Source organism: Aquila chrysaetos, chromosome 22 (assembly GCF_900496995.4).
Source record: "Aquila chrysaetos chrysaetos chromosome 22, bAquChr1.4, whole genome shotgun sequence".
Classification (NCBI taxonomy): domain Eukaryota; kingdom Metazoa; phylum Chordata; class Aves; order Accipitriformes; family Accipitridae; genus Aquila; species Aquila chrysaetos.
In genome coordinates, this window is record NC_044025.1 from 1,386,455 (window position 1) to 1,408,361 (window position 21,907).

A 21,907-nucleotide genomic window follows, 5' to 3' on the forward strand; every position below is an offset into this window, starting at 1 on the left:
CATGATATTTCAAAAGTCATGGCAGTCAGGTGAAGTCCCTGGTGACTGGAAAAAGGGAAACATTGCACCCATTTTTAAAAAGGGTAGAAAGGAGGACCCTGGGAACTAGTGACCTGTCAGCCTCACCTCTGTGCCTGGGAAGATCATGGAACAGATCCTCCTAGAAGCTATGCTAAGGTACACAGAGTACAGGGAGGTAAATCCAGACAGCCAGCGTGGCTTCACCAAGGGCAAGTCCTGCCTGACCAATCTAGTGGCCTTCTATGATAGGGCAACTACATCAGTGGACAAGGGAAGATTATCTATCTGGACTTCTGCAAAGCCTTTGGCACAGTCCCCCACAACATCCTTCTCTCTAAATTGGAGACAGATGGATTTAAGGGGTGGACTGTTTGTTGGATGAGGAATTGGCTGGATTGGCACCAGAGAGTGGTGGTCAATGGCTCAATGTCCGGATGGAGATCAGTGATGAATGGTGTCCCTCACAGACCCATATGGGGATCGGTCCTGTTTAATATCTTTGGCAGTGACATAGACAGTGGGATCAAGTGCATCCTCAGCACAGTTGCCAGTGACATGCAATGCAACTGAGTGGTGAGGTTGACATGCCTGAGGGGCAGGATGCCATTCAGAGGAACCTGGACAAGCTTGAGAAGTAGGCCCATGTGAACCCCATGAGGCTCAACAAGGCCAAGTGTAAGGTCCTGCATCTGGGTCATGGCAATACAGGCTGGGGGATGAAAGGCTTGAGAGCAGCCCTGCAGAGAAGGACTTGGGGGCTACTGGTGGATGAAAAAATGGACAAGAGCAAGCAATATGTGCTCACAGCCCAGAAAGCCAACTGTATCCTGGGCTGCATCACCAGCAGCGTGGCCAGCAGGTCGAGGGAGGTGATTCTGCCCTTCTACTCTGCACTGGTAAGACCCCACCTGGAGTACTGCATCCAACTCTGGTGTCCTCAGTACAAGAAAGACAGGCACCTGCTGGAGCAGGTCCAGAGGAGGGCCACAAAAATGATCAGATAGATGGAACACCTCTCCTATGAGGAAAGACTGAGAGAGCTGGGGTTGTCTAGCCTGCAGAAGAGAAAGCTCTGGGGACACCTGACTGCAGTCTTACAATACTTCAGGGGGGCTTACAGGAAAGATGGGGACAGACTTTTTAACAGGGCCTGTTGTGATAGGACAAGGAATAATGGTTTTAAACTAAAAGAGGGTAGGTTCAGACCAGATATAAGGAAAAAAAATTTATGATGGAGGTGGTGAAACATTGGAACAGTTTGGCCAGAGAGGTTGTAGATGCCCCATCCCTGGAAACATTCAAGGTCAGGTTGGACGGGGCTCTGAGCAACCTGATCTAGTTGAAGCTGTCCCTGCTCATTGCAGGGGGGTTGCACTAGATGATCTTTAAAGGCTCCTTCCAACCCAAATCATTCTAGGATTCTAGGATGCTATGATGCTATTCTACCATTCTGTCATTATATCATTCTATCACTACGTCATTCTATGAAGCAATGCGGTGGGCAGGACTTGTCAGAGAGACTATTCTGAATGCATGCATGTCCCCCGAATCTGTAAGCACTGTTAGCAGGAATGATGGGAAACGCGGGGCTGCAGCAGGCGCGGTTGGCTGAGCAGGAGTGGGAAGCCAGAAAGGCGGAGGACCGCTTCACAGCGCCAGAGAGCTGCAGTTGCTGTCTGCGGCTGCGAGTGTCGCTGTTGGCTCACGATGGGCCGAAAGGCTCGGGAGGCGGGCGCCAGAGTAAGGGCGAGCCGGCGAGTGAGCCGCGGGGCTGCAAGGTCCGCGCCCGAAGCAGCGCGGTGGGAACGAGCCGAGCCAGGCTGCTCGGGGGAAGGCGCGGCGGGAGGAGCGCGGCGGCAGCGGTGACCCGCAGGCCGGCTCCTGTGGGCGGAGGGGCGAGCGGGCAGCTGCTGCTGGGCTGTGCAATGGCGGAGAGAGGAGGGAGCTGGGGCCGGCGGGAGCGAGCCCTGCTGTGGTGCGTCCTGGTGGCGGCGTGGGAGGCGGCGTGGGGGCAGCTGCGCTACTCGGTTCCCGAGGAGATGCCGAAGGGCTCGTTCGTGGGCGACGTGGCCAAGGACCTGGGGCTGGAGCTGCCGGCGCTTCGCGACCGCGACCTCAGCATCCTGGACAGAGGTAGGACGCAGTATTTCGCTCTGCACGGGAAGACGGGACATTTGGTGACGGCGGAGAGGATAGACAGAGAGCAGGTCTGCGAGAGTGTGCAGCGATGCGTGCTGCGCTGTGAGGTGATAGTGGAGGGGGAAATGCAGGTTTACGGCATCGAAGTGGAAATCACGGACATTAACGACAACGCGCCCAGCTTCCGAGAGGCGGAAACGGAGCTGAGAATGAGCGAGACGACAGCCCCGGGGTCGCGGTTTCCCCTGGCCGAGGCCCACGACCCGGACTCGGGACGGAATTCGCTGCAGAGCTACGAGCTGAGCGGCGACGAGCACTTCTCGCTGGGCGTGCAGGCGGGCCCCGGCGGGGATCAGCGTCCCGAGCTGGTGCTGGCGAAGGCGCTGGACCGGGAGGAGGCGGCGTTTCACGAGCTGGTGCTGAGGGCGAGCGACGGCGGAGAGCCGGCGCGGACGGGCACGGCGCGGATCCGCGTGGCGGTGCTGGACGCGAACGACAACGCGCCCGTGTTCAGCCAGGCGGAGTACACGCTGCGTGTGCCGGAGGACGTGCCCGTGGGCTCCACCCTCGTCACCGTCACGGCCACCGACGCCGACGAGGGCACCTACGGGCGCGTGAAATATTCGTTTCATACCGTTTCAGTGAAAGCCTCGCAGATTTTCCAGCCGGACACTGAGACGGGAGCCATCACGCTGGTGCGGAGCCTGGACTTCGAGGAAGGTGACTCGCACGAACTGGAGGTGCAGGCACGAGACGGCGGGGGCCTTTCCGACACGGCCAAAGTCGCGATCACGGTGACAGACGTCAATGACAACGCGCCCGAACTGACAGTGTCGTCGTCGCTGAGCGCGATCTCGGAGGACGCGCCGCCGGGGACGGTGGTGGCCCTGCTGCACGTGCAGGACCGGGACTCGGGGGCGAACGGCGAGGTGCGGTGCAGCATCGCCGAGCGGCTCCCGTTCCGGCTGGAGAAGTCCTTTGAGGACTACTACCGCGTGGTGACGGCGAGGGAGCTGGACCGGGAGGAGGTGGCGGAGTACAACGTGACGGTGCGGGCGGCGGACGGCGGGTCGCCGGCGCTGTGGAGCAGCGCGGTGCTGGCGCTGCGGGTGCTGGACGTGAACGACAACGCGCCGGTGTTCGCGGAGGCGCGCTACAGCGCCCGGCTGCCCGAGAACAACGCGGCGGGCGCGCTGGTGCTGACGGTGCGGGCGGCGGACGCGGACTGGGGGCAGAACGCGCGCGTGCGGTACCGGCTGTCGGAGGGGCGGGTGCGGGGCGCGCCGCTCTCGTCCTACGTGTCGGTGCAGGCGGAGACGGGCGCGCTGTACGCGCTGCGCTCCTTCGACTACGAGGAGGTGCGCGAGGTGGGGCTGTGGGTGCGGGCGGAGGACGGCGGCGCGCCGGCGCTGAGCAGCAACGTGTCGGTGCGGCTCGTGATCGTGGACGAGAACGACAACGCGCCGCAGGTGCTGTACCCGCCGCCGGCGCCGGCGCCGGGCGCGGGCTGGGCGGGCGTGGAGCTGGCGCCGCGCTCGGCGGAGCCCGGGGCGCTGGTGGCCAAGGTGGTGGCGGTGGACGCGGACGCGGGGCAGAACGCGTGGCTGTCGTACGAGCTGGCCAAGGCGACGGAGCCGGGGCTGTTCCGCGTGGGGCTGCACAGCGGCGAGGTGCGGACGGCGCGCTTCCCGCTGGCCCGCGACGCGGCGCGGCAGAGCCTGGTGGTGGTGGTGAAGGACCACGGGCGGCCGGCGCTGTCGGCCACGGCCACGCTGACGGTGGTGCTGGCCGAGAGCGTGGCCGAGCTGCTGTCGGAGCTGGGCAGCGCGGCGGCGGCGGCGCCGGGCGAGCCGGCCGGCAGCCTGACGCGGTGGCTGGTGGTGGCCGTGGCGGCCGTGTCCTGCCTCTTCCTCGCCTTCCTGCTGCTGCTGCTGGCGCTGCGCCTGCGGCGCTGGCGCCGCTCGCAGCTGCTGGCGGCGGGCAGCGGCGCCTTGCGCGGCGTCCCGGCCTCGCACTTCGTGGGCATCGACGGCGTCCGCGCCTTCCTGCACTCCTACTCGCACGAGGTGTCGCTCACCGCCGACTCGCGCAAGAGCCAACTCCGCTTGTCGGGCGGCAGCTGCTGCGACACCCTCCCGGCCCGGCCGCCGGCTGAAGCCTCGGGTGATCTCGTCCCTACGGGAGATCATGTTGCCGAGAATGGTGGCCAAGTTTCCTTTCAGGTACCTTAATTTCTTTTAACTTTCTTTTGTGTACGTGGTGCTTAGGATTCTTCGGTTAGCCACGACATTTTTAAGTGCACTCTTCGCAGTCTTGGAAACCACATTTTACGATAGTCACCAGCTCGCAAATGTCTCCCCTTGAATGTGTGTTGAGTCTTCTGTGTGTGTTTTATGTACCATGTTCTCTACCGGCTGGGCTGAGCTCATTGTATCCAGCTTTCTCAAAGGCTGGAAGGTTCCATTGCGTGTGCAACTGAAGAAAGAAACTTCAGTCTCTAGGTCTTCCTCTGATACTTCCTTGGAATTGTTTAAGCACTTGCTAGTACCCAGTTCCCAGAATTTCATTGCCATCCCCTGTATCAGCTCTCAAATGCTGGTAACAACCTTGTAGTCCGAAAGTCAAAATCTCTGAAGTCCCAGGTTACTTGGAAATCCACCTTCAACAAACAAAATAATCAATCCCGCTGAAGGACCCTTAAAGTTCTACGAATAGATTCGTATTACGTAGTGAAAAATTCCTCTGATATCCCATCGAGTTCTTTCCCACTGCTGGGCTTTGTGACTTAACGTTTGGATTCCATATAAATGTAGTTGTCGATTAGTGTACAGGCATAGATATCGAAATAGAGTATATTTACTAGAATACAGATGGAAAATATTTTAAAACAAAGTACGATTCATCACAGTCTGTTTATCGTGTGTCTAATTTCTGAATGCGAGTTAATCTAAGAATATAAAATACTTTACTCTTTGATTGCCTTATAATATTAAAAGCTTTTTTCCTGCCAAACACTGAATTCTATTCTGAAAGCCTGTCTACCAAACAGGCGTCTTGGAAGCGGCTGGCCTTATTTTCTCCATTACAGATCTTCCATCATGGACTGAACAGGCTTTTAGGACTTCAGGAATATAATTAATGAATAACATGACGTTGCTCTATGTTTGTTATTCTGCTATTTAACCTGGTGATACATTGTATCATTGCGTTTTAAACAAAGTAAACTGGTGTCACATAAAAATGACGGCTTTCAAGTGGAAAGAAAATCATACTGTAATGTTGCTGGTGAAGGGCTGCACAGATTTTTTGTGCCGATTCTAGACCTTGTCAAAATATTGTGAATTGTACAGGCGCTTTTGTGTGTGGTGGGAATGTAAACTGAGCCATAACCTTATGATTCACGTGACCTAACCTTGTAGTCATTACCCCCTTCTGCTGCTGTCCATCAGACACAAACTCACATGCGATATGCATGTGGGAAGAAAATGTTTCCCTCTCTGATGCAGGCTGGTTCTTACTTGCATCCTCCTGGGACTTAACTGTGCTGTTGCCCTCAGGCTCGGGTACAAGGGGGAAGAGAAAATCCTGGAACTGGGAGACATCAATTTCCGCTTGGAAACAGAGATTTGGAGGGTGCTTCGTGGGTGAAGATGCATGAAAATGCGTGTCTGGGTTGTGATAAGCAATTCTCGCCATATAGGAGGCAGTGAATTGATCGTGACGTGTTTCAGCAGAGTCCTCCCGTCCTATATAAATATCAACACCCTTCTCTCGACCTCGCGTAGAGATGCTCATATGCTTGCTAATTGACTCCTGAAACACTACAAATTCAAACCAGCTCCTCGTTCTGACAGTTTATTCATTTGTTACCGTGAGTTCTGTATAGGTGCAGCTGGAGGAAAAGGAATTATCCTCCACTGGATGAATGGCCGGGGTTAGCAGGAAAACATATTTTCTAACCACACCTTACTGAGAAGGGGAGGAGGGCTTCACATGGGCATCTACAGAGAGTCAGCGTTGGTGTATATGCGAGAGCTACTTCACTGGGTAGGTAGTCTGGAGGGTTTTCTAACCGTTTCTTATCTTCTGCATAAGGGGCTGTGGTGATACAGCCTTCCTTCAGGTCTTTTTTTTCTTTACCATAAGAGAGACGAAGTTTTAATGCACAGGAGAGATACAAGAGCTTTTCGTGAGAGACCTGTCTGTTTTCTCTTGGCTTGTTCAAGCAACCGTAACCGCCGTCGACATTTGCCAGAAAAATATTCTTAAGGTTTGAGACCCACTTCAGTAAGTAATGGCCGGCTTAGGAGATGAGGACGTAGTACAGACACAAGAAATGCGGAGCTGGGTTGTATGGCACTGATAAGATGGTCTGGGGTTTTGAATGTAGGAAGAGATGGGATCTGGCAGGTCTGGTGTGACAGCTGTGGTTTTCTCAGTGGCTGGGATTCCCGGCTTTCCTCGTCCATCAGCGATCACCGTTCAAAGTGGGAAAGCTGAGTGCTAGCTCGGGATCTCTCAGCTATAGAAAATAAATCCTCTATCTACGAGCAGTGCTTCAGCGTTCTTCCCGTCCTGCCGTTTCTCTCACTGTGGTGATGAGATGGCAGCGGGGACACGCCCGCGCCCTCACCCTAGAACCAGTAAGATCACTGTGAGGCAGAGATAGAGATCCTGCCCCACATCCTCCGAGCAATAGAGGATTTGTCCTGCAGAAGACTTGCAAGTGTAAGGAAATCAGGGAGTGGGAATTATCGTTTCAGCACAGATACAAATTTACTGTTTCGAGCTACTGACAACACCTGTATTTTCCAACCCACCTGTGAGTGCAATTTAAGGACGCGCGTAGCAGGACCTTCGGGCTGTTCTCTTCCTCGCGGACGCTGCGGTTCTCAGGCACGGACTCAGGGTGTCACTGTTGGCCAAGGCTGAGAAACGGCTCCGCCTTCGGCTCCTCCCCGGCCCCAGCGCCCCCGCAGTGCCGCTCCGCACCGAACAGAGCAGAGAGAGGAGCAGGAACTGCCCGACTCAGCTTGTCCTGCGACAGACAACAGGGATTTCATATATTTATTTCTCTCAGGTACTGATTCAGCTGCTCGGGAAGCCTAAATAAAAATTCTGCAGAACGTGCTTCAGCAAAGCAGACGATGGAGGTCCGACCGGCAGCGCAGGGCCGGGCAGTCGCCGGGCGGGTGGCGCTGTTGGCCGCGCTGCTGCCCGTGTGCTGCCGGGCGGCGCCGGAGCGGGTCCGCTACGCCATCCCCGAGGAGCTGGGCAGAGGCTCGCTGGTGGGGCCGCTGGCGCGGGACCTGGGGCTGAGCCCGGCCGACCTGCCGGCACGCAAGCTGCGGATAGTCTCTGGTGACGAAAAGCAGTACTTCACTCTCGGCGAAGATAATACAAATCTGCGGGTAAACGAGAGGATAGACCGAGAGGGCATCTGTGGAGCCTTGTCGCCCTGTGTCCTCAGTTTGGAGGCAGTCGTGGAAAACCCTTTCAATATATTTCATGTGAGCGTTACTATCCAGGATATCAATGACAATGCGCCGCAATTTGACAGAGAATTTATTGCCATAGAAATGATCGAGTCCACGCCTCCTGGGGCCAGGTTCCCACTGGGCAGTGGCAGAGACCCTGATATTGGGGCGAATTCATTACACAACTACCAGCTTACCCCCAACCCATTCTTCTCCCTTGTAGTGAGGGAGAGTCCTGATGGGACGAAGCAGCCGGAATTAATGCTGGAGAAAAGCTTAGATCGAGAAAAACAGAGAAATCACCATTTGATACTGACAGCGGTGGATGGCGGGGATCCAGCCCGGTCTGGGACCACCCAGATTAAGATTAATGTGACCGACGCAAATGACAACCCGCCAGTATTCACCAAGGAGATCTACAAAGTTCGACTGCTGGAAAACGTGCCAGAGGGCTCCTTAGCTTTTCAGGTGAAAGCTACTGACGGCGACGAAGGTACAAATGCAGAAATTACCTACTTTTTCAGTGACATAGCAAACAGTGCTCGACAGCTCTTCACGCTGGACTCCAGGACAGGGGATGTGAAGGTTACAGGCCCCTTAGATTATGAAAAGGGGAAATATTACGAAGCCAGTGTTGAAGGCAAGGATGGAGGAGGGCTGAGTGCGCACGCCAAAGTGCACATAGACATTCTAGATGTGAACGACAATGCGCCAACCGTTTCCTTCCTCCCTATCCTGAACCCGATACCCGAAGATTCCGTCCCGAGCACAGTTGTAGCTGTGATCAATGTCCGTGACAGAGACTCGGGGGATAACGGAGAAGTGAGCTGCAACATTGACGGCGATTTGCCATTCAGACTAGAACCGTCATCAGAGAAAACCTATAAACTAATAATAGCTAGTGCCCTGGACAGAGAAAAGGTCTCCGCATACAATATCACCATCACTGCTAGGGACCGGGGCAGCCCGGCGCTCTCCAGCCGCGCGGCGCTGGTGCTGGAGGTGTCGGACGTGAACGACAACGCGCCGGTGTTCGAGGAGACCGCCTACAGCGCCTACGTGGCGGAGAACAACGCGGCGGGCGCGCCGGTGCTGCGCGTGCGCGCGCGGGACGCGGACGCGGGCGCCAACGGGCGCGTCAGCTACTGGCTGGCGGGCGGCAGCGCGGGCGCGGCGCCGTACGTGTCGGTGGAGGCGCGGAGCGGCGCGGTGTACGCGCAGCGCTCCTTCGACTACGAGCAGTGCCGCGAGTTCGCGGTGGCGGTGCGGGCGCAGGACGGCGGGGCGCCGGCGCGGAGCTCGACGGCGACGGTGCGCGTCTTCGTGCTGGACCGCAACGACAACGCGCCGCGGGTGCTGTGGCCGGCGGCGGGCGCGGGCGCGGGGGCGGGCGCGGGGGCGGGGGCGGGCGCGGGGGCGGCCCCGGCCGCGGCCCCGTTCGAGGTGGTGCCGCGGTCGGCCGAGGCCGGGTACCTGGTGGCCAAGGTGGTGGCGGTGGACGCGGACGCGGGGCGCAACGCGTGGCTGTCGTACGAGCTGGTGCAGGCGCCGGAGCCGGCGCTGTTCCGCGTGGGGCTGCACAGCGGCGAGGTGCGGACGGCGCGGGCCGTGTCGGAGAGGGACGCGGCGAAGCAGCGGCTGGTGGCCGTGGTGAAGGACCACGGGCAGCCGGCGCTGTCGGCCACGGCCACGCTGCACGTGGTGCTGGCCGAGAGCTTGCAGGAGGCGCTGCCGGAGCTGAGCGAGCGGGCGGCGGGCGCCGACTCGCCGGCGGAGCTGCAGTTCTACCTGGTGCTGGCGCTGGCGCTCCTCTCCGCCCTCTTCCTGCTGAGCGTGGCGCTGGCCGTGCTGGCGCGGGTGCGCCGGGCCGGGCCGCCCGCCGTCCTGCGCTGCCTGGGCGCGCAGCGCTTCTCCGTGGCCGGCGCCGCCTTCCCGGCCGACTTCTGCGAGGGCACCTTGCCCTACTCCTACAACCTGTGCGTGGCGCCGGGCCGCGCCGTCGCCGAGGGCGCTTGGCTGCCGCCGCCGCCGCCCAGCCTGGCCGCGGAGGAGCTTCTCGGCGCGGAGCCCTGCGGGAAGCGGAGCCCGACCAGCAGCGCCGGCGCGGGAGAGCCGCCCGCGGACGCCGAGGCCCCGCAGGTCTGTAAGCCCGCGCAGTCCTTGCCTCTGCGCCTTTCCTAAGCTCACGCCGAGGGGAGTGGGCTCTTGCTCGTCCTTTGGCCGCTTGGGCGCCTGCTGACGCTCTCCCTTTCCACGAACGAAGGAAAGGTCCAACGCTAAGGCTGTGCGATGTGCTAGTTGTTTTCTTTTTGTGATAGAGCCCCGAACAGAGGGGGCATGTGCATCGCTGCCTGCTGCTGAGTTACTCTCGAGTGGAGCAGCAAGTCCTAAGTGTAAGCACGGTCCGTACCGTGTATGGCTGTAAAAACAAAACAAAACAAAACAACCTACAAAAAACAAAGTGGGGCGAAACGGAGGCTGATTGCGAGCGGCCTCCGATGTGCAGCCGAAAAGCAACGAAGTGGAGAGTAGAGGGCCGTCCCTAAGGAGGACTCCTTGTGAGGGGGAATCCTCATTGCTGCCTTGTGCTATGGCTGGGGGTTAGGGAAACTAATGTGGCTGGTGGCGTCCCAGTGTGACACACTTTTGATCTGCGGAAAGGGTGAGGGAAAAGTCGTGCAAGCACGACTGCTGCTAATTGCTGTGCAAGTGGTGGTGGAGATTGTGCTTTTGAACTGACGGCCAAGACTGGTAATGCTCTGCACGGAATATTAAGAGCACTTTATATCTTCATTGTATCACCATAAGAAAAACATTTATCCCTGCGGTAGAAATAACACAACCACGGGAGGCGTGTCATTTCTTTCTGGTGGTCATCGCCCTTTCCTAGTCGATTCCTTCACGTTATCGAATTAATTGTTTAGGTGTAAATGCCTGTGAAGTATGCAGACCCGTAATTTATGTGGCCTAATGGGAAGTCACCCATTCAAGTCCGTTAACTTTCCTTTTTCGGTATTAGCTGCCTCTGTAGGTCTTCCAACAGTTTAATGATGTAGCCATTAGCTCAGTGACTTCACTGAAGCACTCCATTGCTCTCATCCCGTTCTAAAACACCGTCGGGACTTGACGACTAGCGGGAAAATAGGCGCAGAAGAAAAACTAGGAGCAACGCAAAGGTGTCGTATGGCTGCAATCACCCTCCACGAGCCGTATGAACGGGAGTATTTCAAGGAAAGTTTCTGAAGCGTGGGTTCATGAGCCCGATATGCTTATTTCTCCGGGGTGTGTGTGGGGTGTGTGTCCCAATATCACGTTTTGTATTTCAGAGCCTGTTTTCTCTTGCTTTCCTTGCAGCAGTCATTCAAGCAGGACGGCTACAAAAATTCGTGTTAGAGATTGTGGTACGGTTTGAGATTCTCAGTTGATTGACCCCACCTTCTTGGGCCTTTAAATGTCTAACCTCAGCCGACAGTCGTGTTGTAGTTAATTTCAAGCGTGTTCCGTATTGTTGTCCCACAAACGGCGTTCGTTTTCCCGGCCTGCAAGGCAATACCACACAAAGTCGAGGTATTTTTAAACTAATTTCATGGATGCGCATGAACGGGTGCCTGTCTCAAGACAGCACACCTTTGTCTCAAAACTCCCCACGTTTATCTAATTAAGTGATATATATTCACTATTATTTCCCTTAACGATTGGTTCTTTCATCTTCGCCTGTCATGTAAATTAGTGCGCAGAGTCGGTCTTCTTCCTTCATGGTCTTCTTTTGAGTAGGTGGTCTCATTGGAGTAGGTGGTCAAAGAGTCGGTGGTCGCGATGTCCCCCCGTAGGAATTGCCTCTTACCTACTTCTTACACTGTCTTGGCAATTACAGGTGGTTCTTCGAGGTTTATTGACCAGACCACAATCCATTACCTTTTCTGACATAAACATGAAGCCCCATTGTCTGACAGTTAGTTACTAAACCTCAATTATAGTGTATAGTTTTTATTTCCTTATTTTAAATATTAACCGATGGGAGCTGTACCCAGGACTTTAGCAGTTCCCTGGTTGTTTCAATCATATTATGCATATTAATTGATAACAATTTCCCCCCTCTCAGACTTCTGAAGTGTCAATATATTTTAACACGTCTCACATTCTATCTCTTATCACTAATACCTATGGTTGAGATGCCTGTCTCATGATGAAACTCTTGAGACATCCAAACAATATACAAACAAAAAACACCGTAATAACCAAAATGATTAGGTTCTGTAGTAAACTCTGTAGCCATCCAGTCAGCGAGAATCCAAACTCGTGCGGGATTTTATTCAAGCACCTTCTCTCCGTTGCCGCTCTTATATTTCTACAAGATTACTTTACCCCTGGACTGTGGATTCCAAGGGGCATGTAAATTCCCTTGAATACCCGAAAACCTAGAAATTCCCGCTACGATTTCTACAATGAAATGGGGTCCTATATCAGAAGACATACCTTCTGGAATATCAAACCTAGGGAAAATTTCTTTTGATAAGGCCTTAATGATTTCTCTAGCCTTCTTGGGACGACATGGAAAGGCCTCTGGCCAACCAAAAAAGGTATCTACTGTCATCAAGAAATATTTGAATGAACTACACCTTGGTAGTGACATAACATCTGTTTGCCAGTATTCCCCAGGAGTTATTCCTTGTTTCACAACTTCTCCTGTAACACTCCTGGTAATTTTTTTGGATGATTAGCACAACAAATAGCACACCTTTTAACTAATATGTCTGTCAGATGTTGCATTTTTTGGTCCTACGACCTATCTTTTTGGCAGTCAATGCCAATGCATTTGCTCTTGAATGTGTTTCTCGACGCAATCTTTTAAATAGACTTTTAATCATCTTTTCAGAAAGTAGCAGTTGCTTTAAAGGTGTCACCCACCATCCCTGATCATTCTTAGAACAATCTAATTGTTCTGGCAATTGATCTTCTCTCTCAGTATATTGTGCAGGTGATGATTCTAAACGAGGTGCTGGAACTAAGGCTCCTTCAACTGTTGACTCTTTTAGAGCTGCTGCTTTTGCCACTTGATCCGCTTTTCGACTTCCCTTTATCATTTCACTATTCCCTCTCTGATGGGCTTTACAATGTGTTATTGGAACTTCCTTGGGTTGAAGAACTGCCTGTAAAAGTTTCTCTATTCCTTCTCGATATTGAATTGGGGTTCCTTGCGAGCTTAAAAGTCCTCTTTCTTTCCAAGTGGCTCCATGTGCCTGCTTCAGCCTTTAAAAGTCTAATCTCAGCCAATGGTCGTGGCGTAGTTAATTCCAAGCGGTTCCTTATGAACGGAGGTATTTAACGCAAAGTCCCTGCCGCTTGGTTTCAGGAGCCCGATACCGCTGGTTCTCCGGGGGGGGGTGTGTGTGTCTGAATATCCCGGTTTGTATTTCAGAGCCTGTTTCCTCTTGCTCTCCTTGCACCAGTCATTCAGGCATGACTGCTACACAAATTGGAGATTGTGGCTTCGCACTAATGGGATGAGGCTCGTAATCACCTGCATGTGAGACGAAGAGACATTATTTTACTCGGCACGTCTCGGCGTTAGCAAGTGATTTTTCCCGTGCGGTTGAAGCAGCGCGGCCGCGGGAGGCCCCTGCCTTCCTCCTGGTCGTGATCGCCTCGAGGGTCGAAGGAGAGAAGGGCTGGCGAAAAGCCAGCGCAGGAGATGACCGCGGGACGGGCCCCGCTGTCCCCGTGGCGACGGTGCCGTCCCCGCCCGCTGCCCGCGGGAAAGGCAGGGCGGGCAGCGCTCGGCAGCGCTCGGTGCCTGCAGTGCCGGGAGGAGGCTGCGGGCGCCGCTGTTGACCGAGGAGGAGCGAGAGGAAGGCCGGAGCGCTGCCGGCAGCCCCGCCCGCTGCGGCCCGGCTCGCTCGCTGGCTGGCTGGCTGGCTGGCTCGGCGGCCGGGCGGTCTGCGAGCGTCCCCGCGGTGCGGAGCCGTGCTGCAGCGAGGCGGAGGAGCCGGCGGCAGCGGCCGGGAGCGGCGAGCCGGGGCCGGAGTCAGAGCCGGAGCGGGAAGGGTCTGCGAGGAGCGTGCGGCGGCGGTGCGGGTCCGGCGGGGCCGCGGCGGCGATGTGCGCGGCGGGGAGGCGCTGGGGCCGGCGGGAGCGAGCCCTGCTGTGGTGCGTCCTGGTGGCGGCGTGGGAGGCGGCGTGGGGGCAGCTGCGCTACTCGGTTCCCGAGGAGATGCCGAAGGGCTCGTTCGTGGGCGACGTGGCCAAGGACCTGGGGCTGGAGCTGCCGGCGCTCCGCGACGGCGGCGTCCGCATCTTGGACAGAGGTAGGACGCAGTATTTCGCTCTGCACGGGAAGACGGGACATTTGGTGACGGCGAAGAGGATAGACAGAGAGCAGGTCTGCGAGAGTGCGCAGCGATGCGTGCTGCGCTGTGAGGTGATAGTGGAGGGGGAAATGCAGGTTTACGGCATCGAAGTGGAAATCACGGACATTAACGACAACGCGCCCAGCTTCCGAGAGGCGGAAACGGAGCTGAGAATGAGCGAGACGACAGCCCCGGGGTCGCGGTTTCCCCTGGCCGAGGCCCACGACCCGGACTCGGGACGGAATTCTCTGCAGAGCTACGAGCTGAGCGGCGACGAGCACTTCTCGCTGGGCGTGCAGGCGGGCCCCGGCGGGGATCAGCGTCCCGAGCTGGTGCTGGCGAAGGCGCTGGACCGGGAGGAGGCGGCGTTTCACGAGCTGGTGCTGAGGGCGAGCGACGGCGGAGAGCCGGCGCGGACGGGCACGGCGCGGATCCGCGTGGCGGTGCTGGACGCGAACGACAACGCGCCCGTGTTCAGCCAGGCGGAGTACACGCTGCGTGTGCCGGAGGACGTGCCCGTCGGCTCCACCCTCGTCACCGTCACGGCCACCGACGCCGACGAGGGCATCTACGGGCGAGTGAAATACAGTTTCCATAAAATTTCGGACCGGTCGTCGAAACTTTTTAACTTAGACTCTGAATCAGGACAAATATCCCTTAAGGAAGATTTGGACTTTGAGGAAATCTCCTCACATGAACTAGAGGTGCAGGCACGTGACGGAGGAGAGCTTTTCGACACGGCCAAAGTCGCGATCACGGTGACAGACGTCAATGACAACGCGCCCGAACTGACAGTGTCGTCGTCGCTGAGCGCGATCTCGGAGGACGCGCCGCCGGGGACGGTGGTGGCCCTGCTGCACGTGCAGGACCGGGACTCGGGGGCGAACGGCGAGGTGCGGTGCAGCATCGCCGAGCGGCTCCCGTTCCAGCTGGAGAAGTCCTTTGAGGACTACTACCGCGTGGTGACGGCGAGGGAGCTGGACCGGGAGGAGGTGGCGGAGTACAACGTGACGGTGCGGGCGGCGGACGGCGGGTCGCCGGCGCTGTGGAGCAGCGCGGTGCTGGCGCTGCGGGTGCTGGACGTGAACGACAACGCGCCGGTGTTCGCGGAGGCGCGCTACAGCGCCCGGCTGCCCGAGAACAACGCGGCGGGCGCGCTGGTGCTGACGGTGCGGGCGGCGGACGCGGACTGGGGGCAGAACGCGCGCGTGCGGTACCGGCTGTCGGAGGGGCGGGTGCGGGGCGCGCCGCTCTCGTCCTACGTGTCGGTGCAGGCGGAGACGGGCGCGCTGTACGCGCTGCGCTCCTTCGACTACGAGGAGGTGCGCGAGGTGGGGCTGTGGTTGCGGGCGGAGGACGGCGGCGCGCCGGCGCTGAGCAGCAACGTGTCGGTGCGGCTCGTGATCGTGGACGAGAACGACAACGCGCCGCAGGTGCTGTACCCGCCGCCGGCGCCGGCGCCGGGCGCGGGCTGGGCGGGCGTGGAGCTGGCGCCGCGCTCGGCGGAGCCCGGGGCGCTGGTGGCCAAGGTGGTGGCGGTGGACGCGGACGCGGGGCAGAACGCGTGGCTGTCGTACGAGCTGGCCAAGGCGACGGAGCCGGGGCTGTTCCGCGTGGGGCTGCACAGCGGCGAGGTGCGGACGGCGCGCTTCCCGCTGGCCCGCGACGCGGCGCGGCAGAGCCTGGTGGTGGTGGTGAAGGACCACGGGCGGCCGGCGCTGTCGGCCACGGCCACGCTGACGGTGGTGCTGGCCGAGAGCGTGGCCGAGCTGCTGTCGGAGCTGGGCAGCGCGGCGGCGGCGGCGCCGGGCGAGCCGGCCGGCAGCCTGACGCGGTGGCTGGTGGTGGCCGTGGCGGCCGTGTCCTGCCTCTTCCTCGCCTTCCTGCTGCTGCTGCTGGCGCTGCGCCTGCGGCGCTGGCGCCGCTCGCAGCTGCTGGCGGCGGGCAGCGGCGCCTTGCGCGGCGTCCCGGCCTCGCACTTCGTGGGCATCGACGGCGTCCGCGCCTTCCTGCACTCCTACTCGCACGAGGTGTCGCTCACCGCCGACTCGCGCAAGAGCCAGCTCCGCTTGTCGGGCGGCAGCTGCTGCGACACCCTCCCGGCCCGGCCGCCGCCCGACGAGCCCGCGCCGCTGCTCGGGGAGGACCCTGCCGGCGCCCGCCGCGCGGACCCCGCCGCTCCCCCGGTGAGTTCCTCCCACCAGCCCTTCCCCGCGGCGCGGCGCGGCGCGGCGCTTCCCTCCGCTGCTTCTCCGCCCTTTCCCCCCGACTTCTGTCTCCTGCCTCGGGGGGTGGAGGTAGCGGGAAGGCAAAGCTTCGCTCAGCGACGCGCGGGGCGCTGGCGCCTCTTGCTCCCGGGAGGTGAACGGGGGATCGCGGCTCAGCGTGACAGTTGCTGCGGGAGGCAGGAGAAGCGGGAGGCTGCTGTTGCCTGCTGGAGTTTCCTCTCAGGGGGGCTTGCTGCTTTTATCACGTCGCTGATGTGTTACATGCTGTTCACTGACCCAGCCTCTCCCGGAGGACAGCTCCTCTTTTACTCGTAGAGCCCCGAGGTTTCTTTCCAGAAGACTAGTGAGCAGGCAATGTTATCTTCCTTCTCAGTACGGAGATGTAGCGAAATCTCGGCGAGGTCCGTGGCGTGGTAGTGGTGCATGTCGAGGACAAAGGGTCTGGGTTCTGGCCCTTTGATAACAAGTGCTTGCAAACTATGAGGGTCAACGAACACCAGGCAACTTGTGACGGCTTGGAGACGAGAGTCTTGGGAGGTGTTTGTGAGGGGCTGTGGAACCAGACACAAGAGATCTGGTTTGCTCCTTTCCCTGTTCGGTGCCCATCTGTAGTATCATGCAATGTGAGTTTTGGCTTCCCGGGTAAGTTTGGCCCAAGTCAGACACGTTGTTCCAGCTGCATAGGGAGCCCTGGGAGGTTCCTCCTGTGTGCTTGCACGTTGTGGTGATGTTTCTAACTAACAGCTTAACTGTATACTTATGGCAAGTGCCCTAAAGGGAGCTTTGGGAGGAGCCAGCCCTGGTTTTGTAACCTACAAAACACCTGAGTTATGCCATAATCTAGAAGAGTATGTTGTCATCCCTTCCCTTCTGCGTGTGTTTAATGTCCCGACTTGCTTGTTGTAATGATGTGGAGGTGGGCTTTTGCCTGTGATAATGTGTGGAAGACCACATGCGTTACATCTGGCTAACTGTCCCCTATGTGCCTTTCATGTTTACAGCTGTAAAGAGAGAGAGACTTTCATAGAAGTGTTTCCTTAAAATACTACTGGAAGAAATGCTCTTGCTTGTCACATGGACATGCTGAGAAGTCAAATATTCTCCCTGTTAAGGAGAAGTTGTCTGTGCAGCTTTTCTTTGGGTGGAGTCTATCTGCAAATGATGAAGGTCAAGGACAACCATGCAACCTGTGAAGGGTTTGAGGAGAGTCTCGAGAGGGTGCTATGTGTGAGGAGGTACTGGTGGAGACATGGCATGTGTTTTGTCGATTCCCAGGGTTTATTGTTGGTGTTCTGAAAATGAGTCTGGAGGCGTCTTATTTTTTGGTTATTGCCTTGCTCGGACTCCAGCTATCCAAGTTGTGGGTTCATCAGTGTGCTTTCCTATTGCATGATGTTTCCTGGGAATGGCAGTTACTGTGCACAGACGTACACTTTATGTTCAGATTTTGGAGTCATGTACCTTCCCAGTTGCCCAATGTGCTGAAGTAGGATGATGGTGTCTTTGAGGTGATGCTTTGATAACTGGGTCTGTATCAGAGCTGCATGTTGCTTATGCCCTTGAGAACATTTTACAATTCTTCAAAGTAGTGTTGTTGTCCTAAAAGCAGATTTGTTACCCACTGTGCTATAGACCAATCTGACAGACTCAGGAGATATATTGCTTTTTGTTCAGGCCTGGGTGCTCACTGGACTTTCCCCAAATCAAGCACACCAGATTCATCAGGTGTGTCTCTTTTATACAGCAACTATTGCATATAATTTATTAAACTACACCTAGCTAGCACATAATCAGGCTATCTAATGCAGATGCAGAGCATTGCATAACCACAACACATCAAAGGCCTTCTCCGCATGCGCAGGGGTCTCGGGTGGTCTTTGGTGGTCGTTTGGGGAGGTATTCCCTCCTCACTTTGACAGCTAAGTCGCTCTGTGTCGAGTCAATGGTTTGTTTTCCTGACAGGGGGTATGTATCACCAATCAGGAAAGAACAGAAAGGGTCAGAATGACCTTGGCTACTTCTGTAGGTATTACTAAAATTGTTTGAAGTTGAAAATGATTAACCAACTTAATTTAGAACGGGATTTTCTAATCTAAACCACAATTTGCTAAATCTGACATCAGTGCGATGAGCAGAGAAATCTCTTTGCATGCGTCCGTGTTGTCATCCTTGTTCTCAGTAAGGAGAATTTGCACGTGCAACTTTTCTTTCAATGGTGTCTGTCTGCAGAGGTAGCTTTCCTGTTGCGTAATATTTGAGCACGGTGAAAAATTCTCTCTGTCCCAATACAGGGCAGGTGAAAAAGTTTTCTGTGGTATAATTTGAAATGTGTAAAAGATGGAAAGGTGGTGTAAAAGTTCAATTTGTCCTAGTTGTCAGATGACCCCCACTGTTGTGGTTCCATGCATTTCCCCTTTTTTATTGTGCAAAGGAATTACTTTGAGGAACTGTGGCTCTGCTCTTTGGTGTGAGCTCCTGTGTGAGCCTCTTGTGGACTTTTCCCCAACTAGATAGCCTTCTTGTGTACCCACTGCAGTTGACATAAGCTGAAATGTTAAGCTATGAGTCCTTCACTTGTGTAGGTTTCCCATTCTTGCCTTGCTTGTTGTCCAGGTCTGAAGCCAGGCCTCCTTGTGAACTGGTAACCCTCAAAACATAAGAAGACCTCCTATAATGGTAGGGCTGAGGAAGCAGTTTCCATCCATACCTTGAAGGTGTTCAGCTGCCAAGACAAAGACGTTGGCACCCTTCCGTTTCCCTACAATGTCACTGAATGAAATGCTCTTTTGCCTGTGGTCGCCATGTGGCCAAAACAGTGGATATTGTCCGTGGTGCCACTAAAGGCTGTGAATGCAGAGCAAGGAGGGTGGGAGGCTGGGGTTTCCCAGCCAGGAAAACAGGTGGGTCAATGTGGCTTTGGCTGAGCAATGGTTTGATTTCATGCCTGGTGCCAAGGCCTGTGCCATCATCCAAAGAAATTATGTTGAGGAACTGTGGCTATGTTTTGGGGTTTGAGCTCCTGTGTGAGCCTCCTGTGGACTTGTTAGCAGCTAGTTACCTTGTCTGTGTACCTACTACAGTTGACGTAATCTGAAATATTAAGCTATGATTCCTTCACTTGTGTAGGTTTCCCATTCCTGCTTTGTTTCTTTGTCCACGTCTGAAGTTGGACTGCAGAGAGAAAATATGACAAAAGGCTCATGGGTCGAGATAAGGACAGGGAGAGATCACTCAGCAATTACTGTCACAGGCAAACCCGTCTTGACTTGGGGAAATTAATTTTATGTATTGCCAGTTAAAGTCAGAGTAGGATAATGAGAAACAAGAACAAACTTAAAACACCTTCCCCCCACTCCTCCCTTCTTCCCAGGCTCTACTTCACTGCCAATTTCTCTACCTCCTCCCCCTGAGAGGTGCAGGGGGACGGGGAATGGGGGTTGTGGTCAGTTCATCATGGTTTGCCTCTGCCACTCCTTCCTCCTCACGTTCTTCCCCTGCTCCAGCGTGGGGTCCCACCCATGGGAGACAGTCCTTTACAAACTTCTCCAACCAAGTCCTTCCCACAAGCTGCAGATCTTCATAAACTGCTCCAGCATGGGTCCTTTCCATGGGGTGCAGTCCTTCAAGAATGGACTGCTCCAGCGTAGGTCACCTGCAAGGGTCACAGGTCCCTTCTGGCGCTGCCAGAAGACCTGCTCCAGTGTGCGATCCTCTCCATGGGGCCCCATGTTCTTCCAAGAGCCTGCTCCAGCACAGGCTCTCCACAGGCTCACAGCCTCCTTTGGGGTACATCCCCCCGCTCCAGCGTGGGGTCCTCCAGGGGCTGCAGGGTGGATATCTGCTCCACCATGGACCTCCATGTACTGCAGGGGGACAACCTGCATCGCCATGATCTTCACCACGGGCTGCAGGGGAATCTCTGCTCTGGCACCTGGAGCACCTCCTTCTTCACTGACCTTGGTGTCTGCATCATTGTTTCTCTCACATATTCTCACTCCTCTCTCCCAGCTGCTGTTGCGCAGCAGGTTTTACCTCCTCTTAAATATGTTATGACAGAGGTGTTACCACTGCTGCTGATTGGCTCAGTTTGGCCAGCGGTGGGCCCATCTTGGAGCCAGCTGGAACTGGCTCTGTCATACGTGAGGGAAGCTTCTGGCATCTTCTCACAGAAGCCACCCCTGTAGCCCCCCCACTACCAAAACCTGGCCATGCAAACCCAATACACAACACAAAGACTTTGATATACTTCTGTTTCCCTAAAATGTTGCTGAATGAAATGCGCTTTTACCTGTGGCCAACATACGGCCAAAAGTTATGGATATTATCCATGGTTCAACTACAGGCTGTGAATGCAGAGCAAGGAGGGTGAGAGGCTGCCTTTGAACCCGGAAAATAGGTGGGTCAATGTGGCTTTGTCTGGGCAATGGTTTGATTTCATGCCTGGTGCCAAGGCCTGTGCCATCCATGCTGTGATCCTGGTTTCCCTGTCCTGAAAGGTCATGGTAGTCCTCCAACAATAATGAAGTGTTTGTACATGTCGTGGTTTAACCCCAGCCAGCAACTAAGCACCACGCAGCCACTCGCTCACTTCCCCCCCACCCAGTGGGATGGGGGAGGGAATCGGGGAAAAAAAGGGAAAACTCATGGCTTGAGATAAGAACAGCTTAATAGAACAGAAAGGAATAAACTAATAATGATAACAGTAACAATAACAAAATGGCAATACTAATAAAAGGATTGGAATATACAAACCAAGTGATGCACAGTGCAATTGCTCACCACTCACCATCCCATGCCCAGTTAGTTCCCAAGCAGCGATCCCCTCCCCAGCCCCACTCCCCCCAGGTTATATACTAGGCATGACGTCACATGGTAGGGAATACCCCTTTGGCCAGTTTGGGTCAGCTGTCCTGGCTGTGTGTCTCCTCCCAACTTCTTGTACCCTGCCAGCCTTCTTGCTGGCTGGGCATGAGAAGCTGAAAAATCCTTGACTTGGTCTAAACACTACATAGCAACCACTGAAAACATCAGTGTGTTATCAATATTCTTCTCATACTGAATCCAAACCATAACACTGTTATCAGCTACTAGAACGAAAATTAGCTCTATCCCAGCCGAAGTCAGGACAGGACAATAACTGTGCCTGTAGAATGATGATGGTCCTCATGCTAGCAGAGGACATTTTTGGTGGGGACAGCTGTGGGAAGTGGAGCCTGAGCACCAGCGGCAGCGCAGAAGAGCCGCCCATGGACACCGAGGGGCCACATGTCTATAAGTCCGCGCTGTCTCACTGTTTTCCTTGAGCCTTTCTGAACCTCTGTCCTCTTTCCCCTGCGTTTCCCTGGGTGGTGTGGATGGGAAGTGCTGATCTGTGTCTCTAGGAAGGAATGAAAGAAGGAACAGTGTAACCACCGTCCATTCAGAGCAGCAAGTTGACTCTGTTTGTGCTGACTGAAATGGTAGAAATTAAAATGGGTGTACCTGAAACCTTTTGATTTCTAGTGAAATCGCCTGACTCTGCATAACAGACTCTGCAACATGGTCAGCTTTGTGTTGCAGAGCTTGTTTTCCTTTCTCAATGCTTTTTCCCATTGGGATGCACTTGGACCTGATTGATAGCATTGGACACATAGCTGATGGTTATTGCTGGTTTGATAATGGAAGTCCGAAAGGAGATGAGCGTGCAGTTCCATGA

The 21,907-nt window shown here is 55.7% G+C and overlaps 2 protein-coding genes across 2 annotated transcripts; both read left to right on the forward strand.

Moving 5' to 3' along the window:
* The first annotated feature begins 1,762 nt into the window (after positions 1-1,762).
* On the forward strand, positions 1,763-16,852 carry LOC115334405 (protocadherin gamma-A2-like). The gene is made up of 2 exons (XM_029998532.1): positions 1,763-2,900; positions 14,689-16,852. Exons 1-2 carry the CDS (start codon positions 1,947-1,949, stop codon positions 16,525-16,527), a joined length of 2,793 nt encoding a protein of 930 aa, XP_029854392.1. The 5' UTR covers positions 1,763-1,946; the 3' UTR covers positions 16,528-16,852.
* On the forward strand, positions 7,145-10,156 carry LOC115334415 (protocadherin gamma-B1-like). The gene has a single exon (XM_041119330.1). The coding sequence runs from the start codon at positions 7,308-7,310 to the stop codon at positions 9,816-9,818; it is 2,511 nt and encodes an 836-aa protein (XP_040975264.1). The 5' UTR covers positions 7,145-7,307; the 3' UTR covers positions 9,819-10,156.
* Positions 16,853-21,907: the final 5,055 nt, after the last annotated feature.

Bases quoted from the DNA above. Each gene is read 5' to 3' on its own strand.
- LOC115334405 (XM_029998532.1), top strand. From the start codon at position 1,947: ATGGCGGAGAGAGGAGGGAGCTGGGGCCGGCGGGAGCGAGCCCTGCTG. The intron at 2,901-14,688 runs GTGCAGGCACGA...CATGAACTAGAG, and splicing joins GTGACTCGCACGAACTGGAG to GTGCAGGCACGTGACGGAGG.
- LOC115334415 (XM_041119330.1), top strand. From the start codon at position 7,308: ATGGAGGTCCGACCGGCAGCGCAGGGCCGGGCAGTCGCCGGGCGGGTG.